The sequence below is a fragment of the Euphorbia lathyris genome, chromosome 2 (assembly GCF_963576675.1).
Source record: "Euphorbia lathyris chromosome 2, ddEupLath1.1, whole genome shotgun sequence".
In the NCBI taxonomy this organism is placed as follows: Eukaryota; Viridiplantae; Streptophyta; class Magnoliopsida; order Malpighiales; family Euphorbiaceae; genus Euphorbia; species Euphorbia lathyris.
In genome coordinates this window covers 45,065,913-45,092,614 of record NC_088911.1, presented here as the reverse complement: position 1 = coordinate 45,092,614, position 26,702 = coordinate 45,065,913, and the positions used below count along the sequence as shown (strand labels likewise).

Here is a 26,702-nt window from a genome sequence, read left to right as displayed (position 1 = left end):
GTGTACTATCGTTACACCCATGGGCCAAATAAGCAAAAGATATCTTAAGCCCATTAGGATTAGTTATCCTTTAAAAAAAAGATTAGTTATTATTTTTATTTTTTCTAATTAGTTGCTGATTTATAGGTTTCCTTTTTTATTCCTAAATTAGCTGTTGATTTCTAGCTTTCCTATTTTATTCCTAATTAGTTGCTGATTCCTAGTTTTCCTATTTTGTAATTATGTCTCTTCTATCTAAAGGGAGATTATTATTATTATTAATAAAAAGGTATCAATTGAATATTCCAATTAAGTTTAAGAGATCGTAGAATTCGCTCTAATAAGCTCTAACCTAATTTTGACACAATAGATAGAGGTAGAAAAACAACCAAAAAATCTGCCAAAGAAGATATTCAGGTACAAGGTCCTATAATACGATCCCAAACTCTAGTTCATAACATATAAATTCCATGAGTTCCACATCTATAAATGGACCATGAATACAACAATCTCTTAATGACTCAAATTATTTTTGACAAGCAACTATGAAAGAAATCCACATAATAGCTCCGAAGTTGGTAGACATGTATCAACTCAACTTTAAAGTTGGTAACTACAATTGATTTCAATACCTATAATTTTGTCAAATATTAACAACTTTAATCTTGTTGAGTTGATACCTAGACTTCGGTTTGAAAAATTAGTCTTATTTGCCAACTTCATTGGCTATTTTGCCCCTTGAACCAAGAAACACACCCACCCTATTGGGAATAAGAGCTTATTATATTTGCCACAAGCCTTAAAAATGAGTAATAAAGTTTTAGGTTGTTAGTTGCAAAAAGAAGTTAGATTATCCATGCCAAAGACATTGAATTAGCACAAGGCATAATGTCTGTCTTTACAAATTTGCTAAAAAAGAAGTGCTAGGTTGTTTCTTTGCATCTTTCAAACTGATCTTTATAACTCCCAATCAAGAATTAAAAAAGGAAAAACTTTCATTATGTTAAATCTTCAAGATCAATCAGGTAGTTTGCTTTATCCATTGTGCAAATCAATGTCTTATTTAGTTCAAACACCAATAGGGGACTGATTTCCTACTCATTTCCAATATGCTCTCTTCCATAACTAGGCGAGTAACCTACCAAATGATAAAGGTTAGTTGTATTGATTAAATTGTTATTTATACACAAGTAAACCCTACCTGTATAATTACAAATATAACCTTTATCACCAAATATTCCGCAATAGAAAAAACAAGTCCCCTGATTGAGAGAAAAAATTCATGCTTGCTTAACATGGACTTAATAAAAGAACTTTTCAACCTATGTCTAAGGTATTTTATCTTATTTCCACTGCCTTTGTTCGACCCAAATTTCAAAGCAAAAACTTTTCTTGAAGATCAAAGGAATGAATCACATATTTTGACAAAATTTCTCTCTTGCCAAGAAGAGGGGTTATTCTGATTATCCCCACAGAAAAAAGTATTACAATAATGATTGGCCACTACTACATTTTCCTAATATACAACAACAAAAAAAATTATTATAAAATAACAAATACAAACAATCAGAGAGTCCCAGTTTATGCACATAAAACTTTTTTTTTTTTTTTCATTCATTAGTGGCAAATTAAATCATGGAAAGACTAGCCCATTTTCCAAGTTCATAAGGATCACCACGGTAATATAATTTGATCCTATTTGACAATGACAACCCTGATGCCAAAGGTGTTAAACTTGAATCATCCTGTTCTGCTGGGTCATCTTTGAATGCTGTAACATCCCCAAGAAGCCTGAAACAAAATTTTCGGGTTTGTATCTGTCTGGGAAAGTCAAAGTACATTGCAGTTCCACCCTTCGCTTCTGGCAGTCGATATTCACCAATTGTTAACATGTTGTGCGGTTCCTGCACAGTTTGTTTTAGTTGATATACATCACCAAGTCGGAAATGGAATTACACGATACACCAGACCTCTTAATAAGGCTACAGAAAATAGTGAAAATTTATGATAAACAGGCTTAAGGTTGAGTTGGTTAGATTTTCAGCAAAGAGTGGTTTATGGTTTCGAACGGCATAGTTAATTTACTATGATCTCCTTCACACACACACACACAAAAAAAAAAAAAAAGGAAAGAGCTAAACACGTGTGTATGTAAAATTGAGAAACTGTTCGTTGCAGTTCCTTTCCTCGCATAGAGGCCCAACTAAACAGAGTTCAGTTCTATCATCTACTGAGATTTCAATATGATGTTACTTTTAGAATTGAAATATTTACACAGTTATACAAATTCATGACAGAGGTTACCTGGAATGCAGAAACTTGTATATATAACACTGGAGGAAAGATATATCTGTCTTCTAAAAAGGTTACTGATGTGTACCACGTATCTTCATCTGAAGATGGAGAATGAGTAACTCGAGGCTTTATTGCAGTAAAAGCATCAAAGCGAAATCCAGCAAGTGGAGGAGAACCAGGAGGCAGATGTTGTTCCAAGACAAGATCATTATCCATTAGTCTCTCTTGCTCAATTGGAATCTGAGATTAAAAAAATTGTAAGAAAAAGATTAGCAGATTATCAGTGGTATTGTCCAAACTATAACTGGACCATAAGTGTTTCTTAATTCTTATACCTTGAATCTACCCAATTGTGGAGTCCTCTCCAGAAAGCTATTAAATTTTGTCTCTTCAGGACCCTGTGATGACAGTCCCATCTCCTTCTTCACGGGAGTTCCAACTACTAAAATTCTTCTTGCATGAAGACATGGATCACTCTCAATGGATCCACTAAAAGAGGCACGTCGATTCACTTGGGCAAAGGGGTTTTCATCTAGGGATAAAAGATTGAAGCCACTCTCAAAATTGACAGAACTTGATCCAGGTCTTTGGAGACGTAGCGAGATCCAAATTATTCGACATCTAACAGGATTCTTGAAGGGAAATTTTACATGCCTAGGTACTTTATCATCTCTGCCTAACTTTTCTGGTCCACATAATTCAACCGAAGACGAGACAAGGGTTTGAAGATCCCACTTTCCCATGCATGACCTCTCTTCCTTCTGTATTTTATTGCTGGCCCAGATTTGGACCTGTTAACAATAATAGGATGGAACTTGTCAAAGATGAACGGTGTTATATGAAGAGGTAAGGACTGCAACGAACATGTGACTACCATCTTGTACTTGTAACAGATTTGCGGTGATAAATGGAAACTAGTGAACAAGTTCCATGGCATACAGCTAATGAAGAATCAATTTCTACATTAAATATCCTTATGCTATCTTCAATTGTAACTAATAAATAGTTAAAATATTAGCATCAAGAAGTTATTTCATAATATGAAACCTGGACCTCAAGTTTAGAGGAAACTCTTTTAATAAACTTAAGCATTCCAAAGAAATAAAAAATATATATTTCACCAAAATGTCAAATATATATTTAACAGAAATAGTTCATATTTTTCCCGACTTTGTCAACAGCATTGTAAAAACTGCTATATTTCTCTGACTAACCCTAATCTTCTTTCTTTTAACCATGATGCTGGATTTCATCCATCGCTTTAGATTTCCTACCAGAAAAGCATCAGTAGGCTGGTTACTAAATGTCCTACATCAATAAATCAATAAATGTATGTAGATGTATTAGGCTAATTATACGTCTTCATTATAGGCACCATTTAATTTTTAAATATGTTCGTCACAAAGGACACACGTGAAGGGATAGAAGCACATACAGTAGGAGTGTCAGCTGCAGAATAGCCACATGGACTGACAAGTAAGATAACTCCAGTTACATCCGAGAGGGTACCAAGAACAATACCAAATTCCACAGAGTTGGTGGTATGAGGAGCTTTCCAATAAGACTGCCGTGACCCAGATTCCAGTGGAGCAATTAAGGAGAAGAATGGTGCTGAATCTGATGCTGTTTCAACCTACAATTACACAATAATTATCAGATGCCATGTCCAAGTTAAATAAAATTATGCAGAACAAAATGTTGAGGCAAAACATTAGCATTTAACCTATCATAAGTTATTGGACTTATTATTATTTGCAGCTCCTCTAGTTAGTTGCTGAAAACATGAATTGAAGACTAGACTATCAAAGTCGAGCTCAGCAAAGTTCCAAAAGGACATAACTGATAATGGTTCAGAGAGTTTCACAACAGAGAGAATATGCCACAAGCTACAAAAAGAGAGAATATGGCATACCCCAGTTGTTTTAAACTACTTATAATGTCTTCAGCACCTTGCCTCTTTTGTCACAATATTCACCAAACATGGGCTCATTATCTAAAACTAGCTAAAATTTCAGCATTAGTAGTCAAGCACAATGCAATAGCTTTTTTTCATTCCATCTGGTGATCCTCTCAATGTAAATCACAACTCATTTGGGAAAATAAAATGCTATCAATTAAGAAACCAATTGATAGAATTGAATCCAGAGAAAACACAATAGCAAGATATAGAGTGGTCGACAGACTCGAGGTTAAATTAAAAAGTTGTGCCATGCATAAAGATGGAGATTCAACTTAAGTGAATATCGCAGAGATATTTGGCCAAACAATTTTGCTAGATCCATCAATATTATTCAGAGATAGGCAAAAATGAGAAGAAAATAATATATACACCAAGTTTGTAGGGTAAGACCATACAGTATGTAAGAAGCTAGCCAATGGAAACTCTGCCAGAGACTCTTCTGCAGAAAGTAATTTTTTAGCCTTAGCAGCCCATTGACTCTCAGAAGATTGATTGTTTTCATAAATATCACCCCTTAAGGTAGAACCTTTAACATGTTCCAAAGCTTTATATGCAGCTCTGTCTGCCCGGTCCCTTCTTCGCTGACTAATCAAGACTCTCAAATAGTCCAGGATCAAAGCATGAAGTACAATGTCACGGCAGCATTGTTTACAAATAACACCATCCAGTGTCACAGAACGGTTTGTAGAACTGTCGACTTGGCTTCCATGGTTTGACCCGCCCTGGCTCACTAGACCATTATCCCTTGAGTTACTGCCCAGAAGCAAAAGGGCTCCTCTTCCTGCACAGCAAATCTTACAAACCTTTCTTTGACATTGAGAACACAACAATATAGATTGTGAACTCCCCAAAGAGGATGCATGTTGTGGTGCCTTCGTTTCAGCACGCACAGCACACATGCCACCAGAACAATGATCCCCAAGTCCTGTAACATTCCAGAAATCTATCACATTGTCATCAATAGTCCCAAGACCAATGGCAGCATTAATTTTATCCTCAAGCATAGTTTGTCCAAGTAAAGCAAGAGTATTTGCAACTTTGCACAATCTTCCAATGTATAATTCATCAACCAATGCATTTGGATTTATTGTAGCAGGATCAATCCCAATGGACAACAAAGCTCTATCCCTTTCGGCAGCAGAAAGATTCAGACGAAGTCTTTCAATTTCAAGTTTCATAGCTTCTACAAAGTTCAACTTTCCTTTCTGAAAAATTATAAGAAAAATTACTGCAATGATTTTTTTTCTAATCAGACACATGTAAATATATAAGCACTTCAATTTATAGAACTGCAATATGCATAATAGCTTCATTACCAAAATGACAATTAGAAGTGATGGATCTGTACATAGCTACAGTATAAATGATTATGCCAAGAGCCACATCAATTGTAATGTAATTCTACTCTTGGATGTACATGATCTGGATGCTATTCTAAAACTATGAAAAAAATAGGCTGTAAGCTGGTAAAAGTTCTGGCTTGTAAATTGTAGGTTTGTCTCTTTAGATAATCCAGAAAAAGTGCACAAATGTCAAAAAGAACAAGTCAGAGAGAGACAAAAATGTGAATAGAAATTATGAGGGTGGGCCTGTGGAAATGCATACTGGATAGTTGCTTCCACTCAAAACAATCTTCTAGTTCTCTAAAGCTGGTGTAGAAATGCTGAAAGGTACATTGTCTTCCTCTTAAAACCAGTTCACATGATTTTTAATAGAAATTCCCAGCCCTTCCCATGGATTACTTTATCATGCATGCCTTCTCATTTAGGTCCTTTCATCTTTGGTATTTCCCTATTCTAAAGTCCTGCAATGTAAGTGTTCTTTGGCACTTTGGATCAATGTAGGGTATTCATCAAAATTAGTTTGTAGCTGGCATTTCCAATGGTCTTATCCTGTGCAACACATATAAAAGGTTAATCATACACATACATGTTATCCAAGAAATGCAAGTGTCAAAATGTCTATTGTAGGAATATTTGACCAGGGTTTTGTCATCCATCTCCTTTTCCCTCCACAAAGCTATTGTATTATCCTCTTCTTTCTCCCTTGATAAAATTCTTTCGTTCTCTAGTTGATATGTTCTTTTTACTACATCAACCAAAACCTTATATAACACAAATTTCTTAACTGGTATCCTAAAAGTAATAACCAAAAGGCGTCTACAATTTTTCTTGCATCAATCGATTTGCTTTTTATCATTACCAAATACACACAAGTAAGGGTTGGAGTTCTTTGACATCCCATTTGCCCAGGCCAGGTAATAGCTTCTGTTTTTCAATTCTCCTACCACTATACTAGATTCATCTAATTATATTGCCTCTCACAGGGTCTAATTTCTGCTCCTTTTCCTAGCCCCCAGTTGGCAAGAGCAAGTAATCTCTTGAGTCCCACTTGTAGAGTCAGAGACACCCCTATGACCAGGTAGGTTGTAACTACATTTAAATCTGTTTAAATCTTTTAGAGTCCTAAGTTTCTTCCATAATATGATGAATTACTAGAAGCAATAAAACATATCAAATGTAGCATTGAACACAAAGTTTTGACCATAAATCAGAAACAATAGAGAATACTGAAGCAGTACAAGTAGATGGATATGTAAGAAAATGTGTGAGAATAACCTTAAAAGATAAAGCAAGCAATAAAATGCAAAGAGAAACACATGACAGCTTACCAATTGTGGCCCTACAAGGGTTTTTAAACAACTTATGTACTTTTCAGCACCACCATCTGGAGATTTTATATCCTGAGATGAAGATAATTTGTGAAGAGCTTCAGCACCATGATCTTCAGTGACAGCTTGGTCCAAGAAATCCAGTATGTCACTTCCCTCTTGGAAATTATTTTGAGAAAGTGGATGAGAAACCGCCTCGGAAATCTCATCTCCTCCAGTCAAAAGATCAAGCCACTCCGCAGAAGCACTTTGTTGCATTGGTGGTGTCAAACTTTCATCAGATAGAGAAGTGCTGGAAAATGGATTCTTGTCTGCGCTCGACAAATGTAAATTAGATTCCATAAGACCTTTTTTGGAAAGTTCAGCTATTCTTGCACCAGGGCCATAATTGCTATACACCCCATCCCATGGAAGAGAAACTCCAAGGACCTCTATCTGTGACAAAAAGCAATATAGCATCATTATTCAAATACAATTAACGTGAAACCCACCAATCAAAATAATGATAGATAAACAGGAGAAACGACATATGAAAACCACTTAGATCTTCTCAATCATTCTAGCAGAAGAAACCTCCTGATGAATATCCTGAATATATCCAGCTTGACCGTCCAGTCCAACTTTAGCATTGATGGACAAGGAAGAAAAGAAATATCATACAACCCAATGCAAATAGAGCAGAAGTAAAAACTCCTATTCCAAAAGACCACCTCATCCGTGGCCTATATGACAGAAAAAAACTGCAAAATAAAAATACCTTGAAGTTCACAGTTTCTCAACTTGAGATGGTCTGTTCTAAATTTGAATATCTAAGCAGGGTTTCAGCCAACGAGTTACAGATCAAGAAAGTATATATATGCAGAATGATTGAACTGAAAGACCCATTCTAGAACTGTATTTCTGAAAATGCGTATCATTTCCAAGTCTACCAAGCCAAGCAATATTGTTGTGAACACGGGTTTGTGATCTTGTTACAGGACCTTGTACCTTATAATCTTCTACCAAACAATGTTTAGAAGTCTTCCTTCCCTCATCTATCTTGCCACACCTTTTTTTTTTGTTAAGAATTTAATTTATAATTTGGATATTGTAGTGATTTCTTCTTTTTACATTGAATTTAATTGCTTGTGATTTCCTATGTAAATTATTCTTTTTACTAGTTTTACACAAAAGAAGTCCTTTTTTTTATTCAGATTATGTTATGCTTATAGTGCAAACAGTTTTCTACTGTGTTGTGCATATTTTCTATTTCTACATAAGATTTCCAATATGTGAAATGTAGGACAAATTATGTGCATAAATTAATTGTAAAGTTAATATTTATTTTTTTTAAAAGTACGAGTATTACTTTTTAACAATCAAAAACCACAAAACTAGTTATCCTAACTATTAGGCCTGGTTATCAGTTAAATATACAGTTTCTGCTTGTAGATTCCTTGAATCTATTGGTTCATTATAAAAATTAACCGATGGACCGGATAACAGGTCCATGAATACCCCCTTACTAAAGATTTCTTTCTAGTAGTAACTGTGGGACAGCTAAGGAACTTGGAAACCTGTAAATTTGCATTCTTCTCATGCACGAATAGTTGTTAAAGGCGCTAGGGGTCCTGAAGCTTGGTGCAAGGCTCGGGCGCAACTAATGAACAGAAGGCGCAAAAAATGAAAAAAAAAAGATACAAAGGAGGGAACAACATCCTAAATGATAGAAGAATAGTTCTGAGATAACTCTGACTTATGTTAATTGATGAATCGTGTAGTGTATACTTAGTAGGAACAACATCCTTATCCCCCTCCTCAAGCTGTACTAGGCGGGACTGCACTGTAAGCTTGTCTCGAAGCAATTGGAACCTCCCGCAATGTAGTGGTTTGGTAAAATCATGAATTGTACGACAAGAGCTTTTGAACGAACTTTATCCCAACCAAAATGGAAATCAATTTCCAAATGTTTGATGTTGTAATGGTACATAGGATCCGCTGGAGAAGCTACAAGAAAACCAATTTCACAGACTTAACATTTGTATCCAGCTTAGCTCTGACATAGCAATGCAATCAAATTGGTGGAGAAATGAGAAATTGTACGTTGCTTACGTAATGACCAAGATAGAAGGCATCTTCCCAGAAAAATGGCATACCTGGTGGATTTTCGATCATCTTGATCTCCTCCCCAATCAGCATCCGAAAAACCGTGTAATTGGCCAAGCCGGCCTCCTCGATGTAGTGTCAACCCAAACGAACAAGTCCTATTTAAATAACGCAAGATGCGTTTGACAACCAACCAGTGTGATTCACGAGGAGCATGCATATACTGAGAGACTTTATTTACCGTAAAGGAAATGTTTGGATGGGTGAAGGTGAGGCATCGAAGACTGCACACTATACTTCTGTACATGCCTAGATCGGGTAACAAATCCCCATTCTTGATGCTCAATTTCTCGGACTCAAACAGCTTTATGATTTACAATACTTGAATTTGATGAAGAAAAAGTCCATCGGAGCTCTAGTTAACTTCCACAGCCAAAAAACAATGTAATCGTCCCAAGTTCCGAAAGGAAAATTTGGGCTCCAAAAACCGAACGAGTTTGGCAATCATACTTGGATCATTCCCAGTGACTAGTAAATCATCGACATAGATCAAATAAAACAGTCGAACAGTACCACGTTGAAAATAATACAAGGAAGACATGTGTAGGGCGTATAGAATCTACAAACCTAAGTGGTTGTGTCATATAAACCTCCTTGGAGTAGTCTATTCTTGGGCGCTCTTGATAACCCTTGGCCATTGATCATGCTTTGTATCTCTCAACCTCGCCATCGGTCTTCGTTTTAATCTTTAAAATCCATCTACAACTAATTTGATTAGCATTTGTAGGTAATGGAACTAAGCTCCATGTGCCATTCATCATTAAGAGCTCATAGCCTCCTGCCATTCTTGTGATTTCGAAGCTTGCAGAAAGGTAATAGGTTCTTTCTGCACTGTGGCAGTGAAAATTCTTGGTTTTAATGTCCCGACTTGGGATCTAGTGACCATCCGATGAATACGAGGAGGTTCTTGAAGAGCTTGAATCATTGGTGCAGAGGAGGCATTGTTTTGTGTATCGGTAGATAACTCAGGAGCAATTTATTGTGGATAGAGATGGACTGGCAGTCCAAGTTTCTAGACTGGACTGGTCAGGCAATGAGCTTTGCGAGGGCAGTCCGAGATGCTGGTCTGGATTGGTGGTGACGTCACATAGATGGACTGGCAGTTCGTTCGGACAGGACTGATCTGGCTGATTGTTACATGCCGAATGGAGTGTTTGATTTGTAGTTGGTAATCTGTTCAATAATAATAGAATTATAACAACAGGGCTGTTGAGGATGGGGGCCGAGAGTCATGGATACCAGTAGCTTGTTTTGTGATAATCTCATATGGAAAATCGTCAAAAAGTACATGGCATGAGACATAAATTTTACCAAAAATCGGATCATAGCAACAATAACCTTAATGAAGACGACTACATCCCAAGAAAACACATTTAGTGGAACGAGGAGCCAAGTTATAAGGACTATATGGTCTTAGCTAAGGGTAACAAAGACATCTGAAAATAAGAAGCTGAGTATAATTGGCAAAATTAACAAATGAAGCACGTAATCTATTAATAATATAAACATCAGTATAGCATAAAACCAAAAAGTAGGTGGTAAACGAGCATGATTTAACATTGCTAAACCCGTTTCAATGATATGACAAAATTTTCTTTCAACAGAACCATTTTGTTCGGGAGTATAAGGACATGAGGATCGTTGAACTATCCCATTGGCCAAAAAATATTTCATGAGAGCCTGAAACTCTCCCCCCAATCTTACTGGAACGTTTTGATTGGAAGTCCTAAATGTTTTTCCACGAGTAGGCGAAATTTAACAAAGGTGTCATACGCATCATATTTCTTTTTGAGAAAATAGATCCACGAATATTGTGTAATGATAAAAAGAAAAAGAGAACATAATATGAATAACCATCATGAGATTTAATACGAGCAAGACCCCAAACATCTTAATAAATTAGCTCTAACGGTAATTTAGCAACATAAGTGGAATTACTAAATGGAAGTTTATGAGATGAAGTAAGAGATCTAACAGAGATTAAGTTTTGAGATGCGGAGAGAACAAACAACACATCTTTGAACTTAATATTTTTACCGTTCATCTGACAATCAAAAGCACCAATAGAGTGAATAGAGAGTTTAAAACCATTACCTATAGTGACTTCCTCAAGACCTTGATATTCCGAGTGAAGAGCAAGATTTTCCAAATCATATGTGAGATGATGAGAGTAGCACCGGTATCCATGACCCAAGGCTGATTTTGGTTTGTGTTTGCAAGATAACCAGAAGATTAAAACTTGGTGAAGAACAAGAACGAGAATAAAATCCCTTTCTGTTATGGTTATATCATATCATTGTGGAATAACCAGTGTTCATTGAATTCGATGTGGCATGTCCAGGCTGAAATTGATGTCCATATCCACGAGAGGCGCTTTGACTGTTGGACCATCCACCCCGAGACTGCCATTCGCATCTGTGTCCACATCTGCGATTGTTAAATCCTCCACGAGAAACATACTGAGCAGATGGGGATGTATGTAAATCCCATTGTCGTATCACGAGCAAGTTGGATTTCTTCACTGATCAATAGGCCAAGCAAATTATCATAGGAAATAGACTCGAATCGAGTTTCTAGTGAACGAAAGAACGGTCTATAAGTAGAACCAAGGCCTGCCATCATGCAATCAACAAAATCATCCACACCGATAGGGTTTTGTAAAGCTACTAATTGATCAAACATAATTTTAGCCTTTTGCATATAAACATAGACTGAATCATTATTTTCCTAAAAGGTGAGAAGTTGATTCCATATCTGTCTAATTTGAGGACGAGTATCCGCAGCAAAGGTTGTATGAAGCTTATCTCATGCTTCTTTGGCAGTTTCAGACTCCACTAACTCTGGGAGCATATTCCCAATGATAGAACCATAGATGATTGCAACGATTTGGGAATTCTAAGCTTCCCAATCATCAATGTTCATGTCTGTTAGAGGAGCAAAGTTCGAAATATGGGAGAATAAACAAGCTCCTTTCAGGATATTGGTCAGTTGGCTTTTCCATAACAAAAAAATAGAGGGTGAGCTTGACTGACAGATTGTGTGTTAAGCTGGCAATTTGTGATTGAGGAAAACCGGAGCCACAAATAACCCCTGATGAGGAAGAGGAAGATTTCGATCATGTTGATTCTGTTGACATTGTGTACTTGTTGTGTGAGTCGGAAAATCAAAGAAAGAAGCAGTAATTTGGTTGATCGGACATGCTGCTTTGCGATTTGGAACCAGAATTCATGATCGGAAATAAGGAGAACTGCAATAAGAAACTGATAATTTTGGATCGTAATTGTAACAGTATTGCGATCGGAAGAAGGGGAAAAAAACTACAATCAGAGCTGTATTGCAATCGGTGGACGTAAACCAATATAAATACATACTGAGTTAGAGTCCGAAACCTAAACCAACACATAAAAGGAAAACCAAACCTAAACTAACTTCTGAGGTGCGCCTGCGCCTTTAACAACTTGCATGCAAATTCCTTCACCTATTTGTCCTCATTGGAGATAATGTGATGAAGGATCTTCATTTGTCTAGAGTGAGGTAAGTTAATAAATCATGTATTTTAGAAAAATAACTAGAAAAGATGTGCTCTTATTCTTGCTGACTGCAAAAACATCCAAATATAAGAACTGAGCTTAACCATAATAATGAAATAGCCAAACCTATTCAACCATATAGATTGTTCTGATCAAACGATATAGCCTTAATTGAATAACACTCGCCCCAAACAGATTCATTAAATTCAATTTTCATAAAGCCTGTCCACTCAAGGTAACACATTTTTTACTATATGTAATAGAACAAATCAATCAAAACCTTTATCACAGCTTACCATAAACCAACACTTATACACAAAAGAAATATACGATATATCAAGTATCAATCATGTAGAAATTGGCATTACCTCACCAAGAGTCATAGGACTCCTTCCAGAAACTGCAGGATAAAATGTAACTGCCACTATACGAGTAAGGAAGTCTAATTCTCCCTCTAGTTCTTCAAACTCATACAATAGTGGAAGAATGTTTCTATCTTGAGCATGAAGACGTGAACCCACTCCAGTGATAGCCATATCCTCTGCACTAATTGGTCCAGGCAATGGTATTAAGAGGTTTGTCCCATTTGCACACTGAGGTAAGCTAGCACCCTGTCAACAATTCCAAAGAAAGACTAGCACGGTAAGAGACAGTTTTGGAGCCTCTTAGTGGTCGCACACTTCTGTTATTTCTGTACCTACACACAAAATGCATGAAAGCTTTTCCTTTCTTCCTGGGCTGGATATCATTTAAATGCATGCCTTACTTAACAACTTTTTTGAGTTCGAGTTCATCCTAACAATATCAAGAAATGAGAGCTTGAGGAAAGATTGATTCACAGTAAATCTTGTACAGTGCGAGTCAAGAAAAGCCAGAAGAACCAAAACATAAACATTGTATGATGTTAAACCCACTTCTGTTCATTTCCAACACAATTCAGGTTTATATAAGAACTGATAACAGGAATTGTGCATTTGATGTTTGCTTAGAAAGGCCGACAGATACATTTCAATCTGGGAACTCTAGCAAATAAGGAACTATTTTCTTCTTTCTTTTTTCCTTCGGTTTCCTGTGCTGTTTTTTCATTTTTAATGCTCATTAAATAGAAAGTTATTTCATCCCAGATGAGCTTCAAATCTTAATAGTTTGAATCAACCGGAAAAGATAATAATTATTATTTCCATGTCATAATCTAGTCTAAAAATGGAAAATAGACCAGAAAGCAAAACAGAGAGTAAATTTTTTCCCCTTTCAAAGGTAGCAAGCTTTTACAGAACAATGAAGGATCAAAATATCAATGCAGCAGAGAATGAAACAACATTCTGATGAATAATTAATAAAGTATCATTTGCACCCCCATGATATTATCTAAAACTTAAAAGTTGTCTTCACATGTACTTTTCCAGGAGTAAGATGCATAACAGAAACGATACAGACCTCCACAACAAGCTTAAGCCCATCCAGGTAGCGGCCTATCCTCACATCAACAGTTGATGGATAGGTCGAATCATCTGCCCCATGACTAACTGTCAGAAGAAGCTGACAGATATGGCAAGGCTCACCAAGATAGATAAAAAGCTCAACCACATCAGTAGCTTGTGGGCAGACCTGTTAGAATAAACAATGAATTAAATAATTCAAATATGCAAAGAAATGCACTAGCATATCTTAAAATTAAAGCCATTGTGAGATCTGAACAAGGGAGGAGAATTTTAGCAGTTTAATCTCTTTCTCTTCCAATTTCTCATATAATGGAAATATATATTAAAAAAAAGGAACAGGACATTCTAATACCCATATTAGATCTTTCCTTTTGAAGCTCAGAAGACTGGATCCACTTGGAAACATATTGGCAACAGGCTTAAGAAAGAAACCATATGGTCGGGAAGGTACCTGCAATGATCAATGCAACGATCATAAATCAAAAGATAAAAACTAGCAATGTATCTAAATGTATATACACTCGCACACACTTGATCAATTAAAATTACTTAATCGTATTAGAATTTTGATGCAAATCAAACAATTTATAATATTTCTAATCCTTACCTGTTGATAAATTTTAATCATATTTTTTATCTCTATTATTATTCAATCAGTGTGTGTGCTGCATGTGCGCGAGAGCGTGGGTCTGTGTGTGTATATCGTAATTGAAATTTTTTATGCAATTCTTATCAATGTAAAAAATATTAAGAATCTATGGTTAGGTGTTAAAGATCAAACTCATAAATATTAAGTATTTCCCTCCATAATGCTAAGCAAATGATAAATTATAACCCAATGAAAATTCTTAGAAGTCTAGAAATTGTAACAACAGAATTTGTTTAATTCTTTCCTAAATAATCAACTTAATCACGAAAATCCTAAAGAGCATGTAAATAAATTTTATTCATTTTCAATGCACATGGAAAAATAAATAGACTTTGTTATAGTATTTTCAACAATATCTTTCATAATAATAAACATGATATTTACAGTCAAAATTGGTATCTACAAGGTACTCAGAAGTAAAAGCCATAGTTAAGGCAATAGGTGAATGTATATGTGTCTGCATGCGTATAGAAAACCCAGGAAAGCTATAAACTTAATATGAGAACATACATTTAGAGGTTGAACTGGAATTGATGGAAGGTGCTTGAACAGTCTCAAACCAAGAAACATTTCCAACTGCTTCTGACGAGAGCTATCCACAACTGCATTTTTGTATCTTCTTTGTAAAGTAATTTTCATATTTTGCGCTGCAGAGAACTGTTTAAACTTTCCGGCATCTTCATTGAATATGCTAAGAATTTGACTGTGCATGGCTTTAGAACCAGTGTAAAGCGTTGCATGGATATCACCAGCAAGAAGAAAAATATCAGCTAGCTGAGATACAGGAGACAAAATTGTCGATTGCTTGAACTCCTCAAATGACATATCAAACCTCTTCCAAGGTTTATCTGGGCAAGGATGATTCCATGTGGTGGTCCTAGTGTTATGATCAATGTAATATGTCTTCCCTGTCACAGCATCAGATCGTTTCTCCCAGCCAGGTGGCAACGGAGCAATGTATCCACCATAGCTATCAACTGACCGATAGCCATGTATATAATCACTATCAAGTGATATGGCCAATCTCCTGCACTGTTCCACAAAGACTTGGAGGGCACCGAAATAACTAGCAGCGTTGGTTCTATCCAAAGAATCAGCACAATTAAAACGTATGACTCCATTTTGATGTGTTCTTAAACAGAAGGCACCTGCAAAATCATCATTATAAATGACTTCACCTCTGCAATCGTTAAGTCGTTGCCGTGAAGGTAAATAGTCCCCTTCAGAAATGCCAATAGCGATAGTGGGTGCTTTCAGAAGTTTCCAAAGTCCCTCAATTGTTAGCTGTTCACCTTTTAGTTTCACACTTGCATGCCAGTCATAATTTACAAGATGCAATCGAGTATGAGGAAGTTTTCCAGTTGACCTGATGTAGTTTAGAGATTCTTCAAAATGCTGAACCAGGAGAGATTCTGACTTCCCTTCTCCATTTCTCAGCAAGTTGATACACACAACAGGAACGAATGCCTTTTTCTTCTGACCCTCACCAACAGTTGCATCATAACTTTGAGCATTGTATCGTTTGCTCAATCTCTGGTAATACTGTGAGCTTCCTTTGTAAGGATCCCGATCTGAAACATAGATTTCTGCTTCTGCAGCAGTAATCTTTAGTTCTGCACCCCACCAAATTGGAATAGTTCCCCTCCGCCAAATGTATGTATTAAAAGGAACACTCTGACTAACTCTTTTAGGCACCCACACTAGTTGCTCACACTCCACTTCATTCCCTGCTCATGTACATTCTTCACAAGTTCAATAAAACTCACTTAAAACCACAAAACAAATGAATAAGTGATGAGACAAGGGAAAACAAAATGAAATCGACATGCTCAAATCAAGGATTTGGAAAGCAGATACAGCAGAAAGCCAAATAAGAGACACCAAATATACGAAAAGAAAGAAATATACCAACACCTGTGGGCGCAATGAGAGGACCAAAACAATAAAGCCTAATGCCCTAAAATAATTTCTAAACTTCCAGGCTCACATAATTCTGGCAAATTTCTTTAATTTTAGCAACAAGGACCTCAAAAATTTCTTTTTATAACAACCACGGTCTTTGCTAACGTTCTATCCCATTAATTGTTCACTATTGAGAGGGCGGGTCACTCCACATATATATAATGCTATAACAGAAACAAATCCCTTTTCTCCAATTTGAAACAGTTCCCTAATCCTCATATTATACTGGCTACATCAAAGCCAACAACTGCAATAGAACAATAATTTATATTCCCCATTGTGCAAATAAAAATTGTAGGAAGTTTTAAGGAATTAAGGATTACTAAGTCACTTACTAAGAAAACACAAAAAAAAAAAAGACTTAAAAGATGTACAAGAAAAATTGTGTATCTGAAACCAATTGATTTTCATGTTTGCAAAAACAAAAGATCCAGTCTGAAGCACTGCGATGCGGTTCAAAGTTATGAATATTCAACACATCACAATGAGAAAATGGAAGGTTAAAGATTTTTTTTTGAGAAAAAAAGTGAATGATACCAATGCCAAAATAATTACTCACCACCAAACATAACAACCTGAAGGACTAGCCAATAAGAAAATCAAAATATAATTTGAAATGACTTTACTAAAATCACCCTACCTGTGCTAAAACAAGAATTTAAACCCCTTGCAAGATAACGAGTGCCAGGGTGCAGCCTGCTACGACGGGCTGTAAGAGCAACATTCCCTTCTAACTGACCCAAGCTTCCAAAACTCCGACATTCTGCAAAGCCCTATACATTAATATCAAGCAAACAGAATCAAAATGTAAAATTTATATCGTAACCACTGTATTCTTCTCCAGTTAGATAAAAGAAAATTGCAGCATAAATAAATCCCAGAAAACATGGATTAGGGGAAAAAGATGCAAAGAAAGATTATAATAGAAAAAACGAAAGCCGACATTAACATGATGAGAAAGTAGATACTACTCTATCGTGTAATAGAGGACAAAATACAGCCTGATAACATAAACAGATATTTTTGAATGATTGCCATAAAAGTTGAAATATCAAGTAGAAAATGTTACGATGAAAATATATTGAGGCAACATAATGCAAAATTATTTGGGGCTTGTCGCAGAGAAAGAGTGGTCTTGGAGAGTACTAATCAGAATCTATGATGAAACAAGTACTAAAAACTGCTTCCACTCAAGTATAATACCAAAAACCAGTAATCCTAAATCTAATCCAAAAATCAGTCACATACACCAAAATAATTTGAAGGAATATACAATACACCATCTTCCATAGGCGATGGTCTTTTATTGCCATCAAACTCCTGATATGAATATGTTAATCAAATCTCAGCACTTCAAAATTATGGTAACAATTATTCTGCGTATCAGTTTATTGGCTTGCTTCTGAATGTAGAATAAAAATAATGGAGTGAGAAACAGGAGAATGTTGCATCACTCATTCTAAGAAACAGGAAACATATTGCACCACTCAATCTGAAGTGAAGTCAGCCCTTCAATATTTACACGGACCTATATCTTTATGCATATTATATTTGACATTCATTTGAAAATTTTGTTATTATCCCCTTGTGTAGGACTTTATTCTGTTCTGGAAATAAACAAAATCCCCTCGCATGGGACTTTATTCTGTTCTGGAAATAAACAAAAACCAATAGGATTTATGTGTTGGAGTGCATCAAGGTTCCGCACTAAGCCCATTTCTTTTTGCCATCGTTATGGATGAACTAACAAGTTCACTTCAAGATGGTATACCATGGTGCATGCTGTTTGCAGATGATATTGTGTTGGTTGATGAGACGAAAGAAGGAGTGGAGATGAAGTTGGAACTATGGAGGCAAACTCTAGAATCTAGAGGCTTTAAGTTGAGTCGAAGTAAGACAGAATATTTGGAGTGTAAGTTTAGCGGCCGTAGGAGTAGGGAGGCAGGGACAATCACCCTAGATGGGAGAGTTGTTCAGGCCTCGGATTGCTTCCGGTATTTAGGATCTATTATCCAAACGGATGGAGAAGTAGATGGAGATGTTGCCCATAGGATTAAAGCTGGTTGGTCGAAGTGGAAGAGTGCTACGGGTTTCCTTTGTGATCCCGGCATGCCTAATAGATTGAAGGGAAAATTCTACCGGACGGCAATTAGACCAGCATTGTTATATGGTACGGAGTGTTGGGCAGTGAAACAATGCCACATCCATAAGATGTCGGTGGCGGAGATGCGTATGTTGAGATGGATGTGTGGTCACACGAGAAAGGACCGGGTGCGTAATGAAATAATTAGGACAAAAGTAGGGGTTACATCTATTGAGAATAAAATGAGAGAAAACCGACTAAGGTGGTTTGGCCATGTGAGACGTAGAGCGCTTGATGCGCCGGTTAGGAGAACCGAAGAGTGGCAAAGGGATGTAGTGGTGAGGGGTAGGGGAAGACCTAAGCAAACTTGGAGGAGGGTGATCGAGAGTGATATGAGTTTATTGGGAATTGAGGAAAATATGGTAGTGGATAGGACGGAGTGGAGGGAGCGAATCTGTGTCGCTGACACGACTTGATTTTCACGGTTTTATATGATGGTTCATGTTAGCCGACCCCGAATCATTTCGGGACTAAGGCTTTGTTGTTGTTGTTGTTGTTGTAGTTGAATTACTGCATCCAAGGGTTTTTTGTAAATAGATTGATGATCCTGGAAGGTGTTATCTTCAGAATTTTTATCTAATGGCATTTGAAAAATGCTTTACGCTCTTACTCCTTATCATAGTTCCAAGAAACACCAACCTAAACAACAGAATGAAATTGAGCTTGAACATATGACATCCGACAATTAATGTAGCAGACAAAAAAAAATCATAAATGAACAAACTGAACTCTATAAGATTATATTAGCTCCAAGGTTACTTTGATGAAAACCTACTGACATTCATTGGGTTCGCTCCTCTCCTACAGAATCTGTTATGGGCCTGCAAATTGGATATCATCACAGGTCCATTTACAAGAAAATCCCCTTGATTTTCCTGTTCTGCAAGGGACCTATTTTTGAGGCTCGATGGTGATTTGTAAGAGATCACCAAAATGCAATGTCTGTAATAGAATCCTCCCATCTCCGGTACTCAAATATTGGCAGCATAAGCTGCATAACCAAAGGACTCAACCGATTAATTCAAGGTTATTGAGCCTTGCGAGCTACCAAACTGCTCTACCCCGCGTGATGTAGCAAAGAATTTGGAACTAATCTAGTGGACAAACAAGGCTTGAATGTGCCCCCACTACCATATCTGTACAAATAGAATAGTGCATTCATACAGAATGGTGAAGGGACCCCTCTAGGATCGATGATCATAAAAATGACTAGAAAAATGGAGAAATCATTGTAATCCTTACCAACTTGATCTTGTTGCTCCCGGTAACAAGTATGCATGAACCATTTCACGAAGTATGTGTCCACAGATAGCCTAAAAAGTTTCGATAGTTAGCTCTCGGCCTTCCAATCGAAAAACAATGTCGATGAAGACGTGTTGATGCACTATTTCGCGGTGGGGATTGTAACTTTCCATGAATTTCACATTTATCACTCAAGGACAGAACTTTGCTTATTTCATTTTTAGAGGATCAATGAATCAAATGATATTTTTGTTCCAATAGTTGCCTCTTATTCTCCCGTTGAATCAAACTTTTTCTTGCCATAATTTTGCATTTCCTATTAACATCGCTGATACAAGTCGGTCCCTAGATATAGAAATAGAAAGAATCGCCTTACTCTATCGAAAAAATATATTCTTGGATAGAGCACAAAAAGAATTATCCAAATTTACCTGATGTAGAGGCAACCACGAAGGCCGCATAAGTAAAGATATAACCTACGAAAACGTGGGCTAATCCAACCAATTTTGCTTGCATGATGGAAAGAGCTACTGGTTTATCTCTCCATCGAATCAAATCAGCCAAAGGTGTACGTTCATGAGCCCATGCTAAAGTTTCAATCTATGAAGCACGGACTCGGGTGCAGACACGGCAAACGGCATTTTTAGAAAATATGAGACACGGGTGCGGCGGGACACGGCAAATTTTATATAATTAATTATATATACATTAGATATAAAAAAATATATAAAAAACTTGCTAATTATATATATTAGATATAAAAATATATTTGTACTGCTTGCTGAAAACAAGTCTGAAATTAGAGTAGGGGAGATGGAGACTGTTTAGTCATGAAATTAGAGCAAGGGAGATGAAATTCATGCGATTTAGAATGAAGACTGAACAAGGAAGAATCGTGAAAGGCAGGAGATGAAGAATGAATCGCGAATCGCAAATTGCAGGAGATGAATGAACCGCAAATCCCAGGAGAAATAGAAAGAGAAAAGAAATCTCAAAAGAAATTGCAGAGATGAAGAATCGCGAAAGAAATCGCAGGAGTTGAAGAATTGTGAATCGCAGGAGAAAAAAAAAACCCTAAGCTTTTCCCTATTTTCACCTCAGCCAAGTCCCATCCGTGTCCCGCCGAGTCCCATCCGTGTCACTGCCGAGTCCCATGTCCCCGCCATGTCCCCGCCGAGTCCGGCGAGTGCGACACGGCCACGGCGACCCCGGGGAAGTGTCTGTGCTTCATAGGTTTCAATCAATTCATGCCAATATCCACGCCAAGAAATTACTTCAGTCTCAACTAGACCTAAACCTGCTTGAAAAAGAAAACATAAATCCAATAGCCCAAACAAGATGTCCAAATAAGAACATCCATTCCCAGAGCGATAAGCTATTCATACCAAAAGGATATCCATTGATACGTTCTGAAGAGTTTAACCATAGATAATCTCTTAACCATCCCATCAAATAAGTGGAAGATTCATTAAATTGTTAAACATTACTCTACCATAATGTGATGTGCTTCCAATGCCAATAAAAAGTAACCCATTCAATGGTATTTAACATCCAAAAAATGCGCCCCAACCTGAACTATCACAAGTACCACTGCGCCCCGAACCATCGCAAGGAAAACTATAACCAAAATCTTTTTTATTTGGCATTAACTTCAAAATTGAAATGGAATATTACTATCGAAATCGAATTGTACATCCAAAATAGCCCCAAGAAGATTGATCCCAAGCGGATACTTTTGACATGTTCCCCCTCTTCCAGGTCCATCACAAGGAAAACGAAAACCAAGATTTGCTCTATCCGGTATCAAACGAGAGCTAGGAGCAAATAGAAATCCTTTCAGAAGTATCAACACCGTCACATGAATCGTAAATGCATAAATGTGATGGACCAAAAAATCCACCGTTCCTAATGGAATCGGTAACAAAGCAACCTTGCACCAAATGCCACTAAATCAACACCTCCCCAAGTTAAACTGGTGCTTGTTCTTGTTGCACCAGGAGCCGTTGCACTGGGCTCTGAAGTATGAGTGTTTTGTATCTATTGAGCAAAGACAGGTTGTAATTGTATAGCAGTATTTGAAAACATGGCTTGAGTTCGCTCTAAAGCGTCCATTGTATCATTATAAATATATAAACCAAAACTGAGAAAAAACCCTAAAAATATACATACCCAATTGAGATGGGATATGATTGCATCACGATGCCTAAGGACACAATCTAATAGATCGTTGTATCGAGTAGTTGGATAATAGTCTCTTACCATAAAAATGGTTGCATGCGCAGCAACACCAACTATGAGAAACTAAGATGAAATAGGCCCATACATAATACTTTGTATAAACGTTGGGGCGGACGAACACTAAGATGAAATATGCCTGCCACTATGCCCAATGTCCCCGCTGCAATATGATGAAAAGCTATTCCTCCCGGAACAAAGGGATCAAAACCTTCCACACCCCATATCGGGCTTACTGGTTGTATCTTTCCAGATTCCAAGACCATGCAATCCGGTTACATGAAAAGCGCCAAACTCAAAGCAAGCAACCCCTGAGAGAAATAAATGAATTCCAAAGATCTTGGGAAAATCCAAATAAGGTTTTCATGTACGCTCATCAAAAAATATTTCGAGATCCCAATACACCCAATGCCAAATAGCTACTAAGAAACACAAGATAGAAAAACAAAATATGCGCCCCAACCACAAAACACTCAGCTATGGGTAGCATAATCTGAAAAACCCTCAAGTAGTCATGAGGAAGGGCTTACATATTATCACTCCTTCACTACTGACACTGGTAAACTAAAAAGACGAAAGCTCAACATTTCTTTCCTTTTTTCTTCATTGCTATCTTACATCTATTCACTAGCCATAAGAACCAAGAATTTATGCACTTCTTGTTAAAGCACTTGTTTTCCATTGAGTTAAACTATTCTCAAATCACTACTTTCAAGGTTCGATTCTCAAACTCCTGAAAAGATGGTAAGCCAAACTTTTACAAGAAAATCTAAATCAAAAACCCCTACTCCATATTAAGAGTAGATAAAAATAATACTAACACTGAGATTTTCTTAATTATTCTCCCCAAGTTGGAGAAAATTCAACCTTAAGTTTTATCACAGGTGTGAATCAACAAATAGCATTTTTAGAAGTTGTAGGTCTATCTTCTTGGATATTAACAACGTGACTAAAATTATTAATTCTATTTCCCTTCCTTCCTAGGCATGCTTAGGGATTTTGAAACAAATGAGCAATTAGTTCCAATTAATTACTAGATTCAAAATGGAGGGTAGCATTTATACAGTTTAGAGTCTCTTTTTTTTTATCTTCTTTCTCTTAGGTTACTTGAGTATTTCTGATGTATTTCCATTATCTTCATTCTCTATTATAAGCTCCTCATAGTTTCCCAACCCAGTCTTATCATCCAGGGCTTCCAAGTTATACACCTCCTTAGCATCTAAAGAATAAAAGCTTCTTATTTTTAAAATTTTGCTTCTTGATCTCAATTATGAATTTCTAGCCTTGCATCTTTTTGAGTTGATGCACCCCCCAGATATTGCTTTGAACCATTGCAAAATTTCTTTAATGGTCTTTTCAACGTCTCTAAAAAATAGAATACTTGAGTAAGCACCATAAGTCATATCACAATAGCAATTTGTGGTTGACTAAAATAAGTTTGCAAATGATCTTCCAAAAGCTACATCCTCCGCACTTACTATTCTCTTATCCATGTGCATCACTTATATAATACAACTCTTATGCAATCCTGTGCACATTATTATCAATTTGTAGTTTTTGAATTTCAGCCCACACAGATTTCCATCAAAGCTATTAGTTAGAAAAGTATATACATTGTTCCTTTAAGGCACAATTTACAAACTTCAGGCAACGTGACTAACATACTGCCCCAAATGACTTAAAAGATATGTGAAGTATTAGTTTTTTTTCAGATGCCTTTTCTCTTTTTGCATATCTTTTGGGTCACATCAATAAAAAAAATCCATACAAAAAACTAGACAAAAATCTTCAAGAAACTAATAAAACTTGAAGAATATGTTAGACAGGGAACTACCACGCATCTGAGGAATAGATTATGATATCTACGTTGAACTTGTTCCAATAAGAAATTCATGTAGAACATGAGAAACAAAACAAACACGAGCATAAACCTAAAGGCTGAAGGAAAGCAAGCACTAAGCTCTCAAAACATAGATTGAAAAGCTTCCATATCCAAATGTCAACTCTAGAGTCTAGATAAGCGAATTACAATAGTAAATAGAAATTGGATATTAATACTATCCTATTACTACCAAAAATTAGTTTTGTTTTCTCAGTTCAGAAACTTCTAAACTAATGCTAAATAGGATAAAAAAAAAAAAAAAAAAAAAAAAAAAAACCTAAATAATACATGAAACTATTCTAAAAATAGGTATTCTTGACTGCACCCACTATATAAAAAAGGTTGAATAATAGAGTGACTGCAACATAAAAAGTTGAATATCTAAAAAGATACACAAAGCAGACATTTAAAACGTTAACTATCAGAAACCATCAGTGCGATAATACTTAAAGTTAAGCAAAACCTGTAGAAGAATGACACAGTGCTGGGAAAGCCCAATGTTTTTAAAGGGCATTGATAACCATGCATTCCAAACAAATTCATCATCAGGCTCTTCCAAGCGCATGCGGCTTGGAAAAGGTCGGGTGATGTCTCTGGTCTCGCAGAAGTAATGCTTTCCATCAATGTCAAGCTCGGTTAACTCTTGTATATTTTTTGTTTCTCCTTTACCCCGTTGCTCAGGATTTTGAAGTGATATTTTGATCCATTGACTCTCGGTCACTGTAAAAATACAGCCTCCACCAGGCAAATTTGGAACACTTGCAGTCAACTTTGTAGCTACAAGAAGCAAACCTATGCTTCCTAGCGCAGAATAACCTAATATTGCCCTGGCATAAGTTGTACTCCTACACAGCCATCGAGATCCATTTGTAATGAAATCAATAGCTTCATCTTCAGATTTGAAAACATCAAAACCAAGCTTCCCACGGTAGCGAAGTGCCCCGGTTGTTGGATCAATATATATCACCTGAGTGTCAGTTCTGGATGACAAACTGGCAACAATATATGCTTCGCCAGAATCCAATGTCAAAACAACAACAGATGTGTGTCTTGAACCACCAGCTGCAAGCAAATGAGACAGATGATTTGTGAGAAGAGTGCAGAATGATACCAGCAGATACAGTGTCTTTTCCCAGTGGTCATTATGAGAAAAGATGTTTTCCCTTCTATTTAAGTACAAACAAAGAAATGTATCATCATAGTCTTAAGATAACCAAAAAAAAAAAAAAGCAAGAGCACATCAGCCTAATTCAATATTCCCTCCTCAATTGGAATGCTAATTTCTAATGCAAACAATTGACAATGACAAGGAAGTTGACATTATAAATTTATTGCATTCACATAATTCATAAAACTTGAAAAAATCCTAGTTATTCTGCAGTAAATGCACATCAAATATATAAAATGATGTTCACCTGGCGATTCCATGCGCACTCAATGAAGATAACTAGTAGCTACGAAGCCTAAGGTTTCCGCATCCGACTATGAAGAACCCGTAATCTGATAATAGCAAAAGGATCTAGTAATATTATTAACAGAAACATCACCAGAAGTTGCTACAGAAAAAATGCAAAGTGAATTAAGGCAATTGAAATCTGGCAAACTAAAAGGAAGACGAAAAAGATTGAATCCCTCTGGACTACTGCAAAATAAACAATTAGTTGGCATAAATTGCTTACTGCATACGATATGCGATCTGAACCAATGATGTTAGCTTTCCAAATCCAAAATCTCAACCAAAAGTTTAGAGTCAAGGATAAAAGAACAATAAATAGGCGACGTATAAGCGTAACCGAGCGGAGAAGAGGATGGGGCAAAGGAAGAAAGATACAAGAGATAAAGAAATTGGGTTTTGTTGTGTCATGTGACCTTAGAAAGAGCTGAAAGGGAAAGGAGAAATTACGGATCCAGAACCATTAAGCAAAGATGAAATGACGAATGAAGAAGAAGAAAATTCAGAACTTAGAAATTAACAGACGGAAGAAGATGAAAAAGAAATCAACGGTACCCAGCTAAAATCGCAACAGGTCAGCAGATAATCTATATATAATATAACATAGTAAGGATGGAGCTGACGTGTCACTTACTCCTGTTTTTTACTGATAAAAAATATAATATAGAATATAATATATTAACTTTAGTTATATTATTATATTTATTTATAAAAAGATTATTTTATCCGTATTATATTAAGAGTTCTACAGAATTTAAATTAATCCCTAAAATCTCTCTAATTCTTTACATATCTATATCTAAAAGTTCTACAGAATCTAAATTAATCCCTAAAACCTCTCTAATCTGCATATCTATCTATATATCTATATATAATATAAAACAGTAACGATGAACCTGATGTGTCACTTCCACTTTTTTTACTGATAAAAAACATAATATAATATATAATATATTAATTTTAATTATATTATTATATTCATTTATAAAAAGATTATTTTATCCGTACTATATCTAATAGTTCTTCATAATTTAAATTAATCCCTAAAATCTCTCTAATTCTCTGCATATCTATATCTAAAAGTTCTACATAATTTAAATTAATCCCTAAAATC

At 36.3% G+C, this 26,702-nt stretch overlaps 1 protein-coding gene across 2 annotated transcripts; it reads right to left on the bottom strand.

The window, feature by feature from the left end:
• Nucleotides 1-1,387: 1,387 nt before the first annotated feature.
• LOC136218007 (probable phosphoinositide phosphatase SAC9) lies at nucleotides 1,388-26,133 on the bottom strand. Of its 2 annotated transcripts, none has more exons than XM_066004729.1 (14): nucleotides 25,815-26,133; nucleotides 25,551-25,691; nucleotides 24,599-25,197; nucleotides 17,274-17,406; nucleotides 15,182-16,398; nucleotides 14,375-14,473; nucleotides 14,018-14,188; nucleotides 12,949-13,191; nucleotides 6,906-7,340; nucleotides 4,630-5,439; nucleotides 3,710-3,907; nucleotides 2,610-3,065; nucleotides 2,284-2,514; nucleotides 1,388-1,883 (listed from the first exon to the last, which is right to left on the bottom strand). In XM_066004729.1, the coding sequence occupies exons 2-14, from the start codon at nucleotides 25,561-25,563 to the stop codon at nucleotides 1,608-1,610; spliced, it is 4,881 nt and encodes a 1,626-aa protein (XP_065860801.1). In that variant the 5' UTR covers nucleotides 25,564-25,691; nucleotides 25,815-26,133; the 3' UTR covers nucleotides 1,388-1,607. The 2 variants fall into 2 exon arrangements, with proteins under 2 accessions (XP_065860801.1, XP_065860799.1); XM_066004727.1 differs by having other exon boundaries at nucleotides 25,551-25,635.
• Between the last annotated feature and the right edge of the window lie 569 nt (nucleotides 26,134-26,702).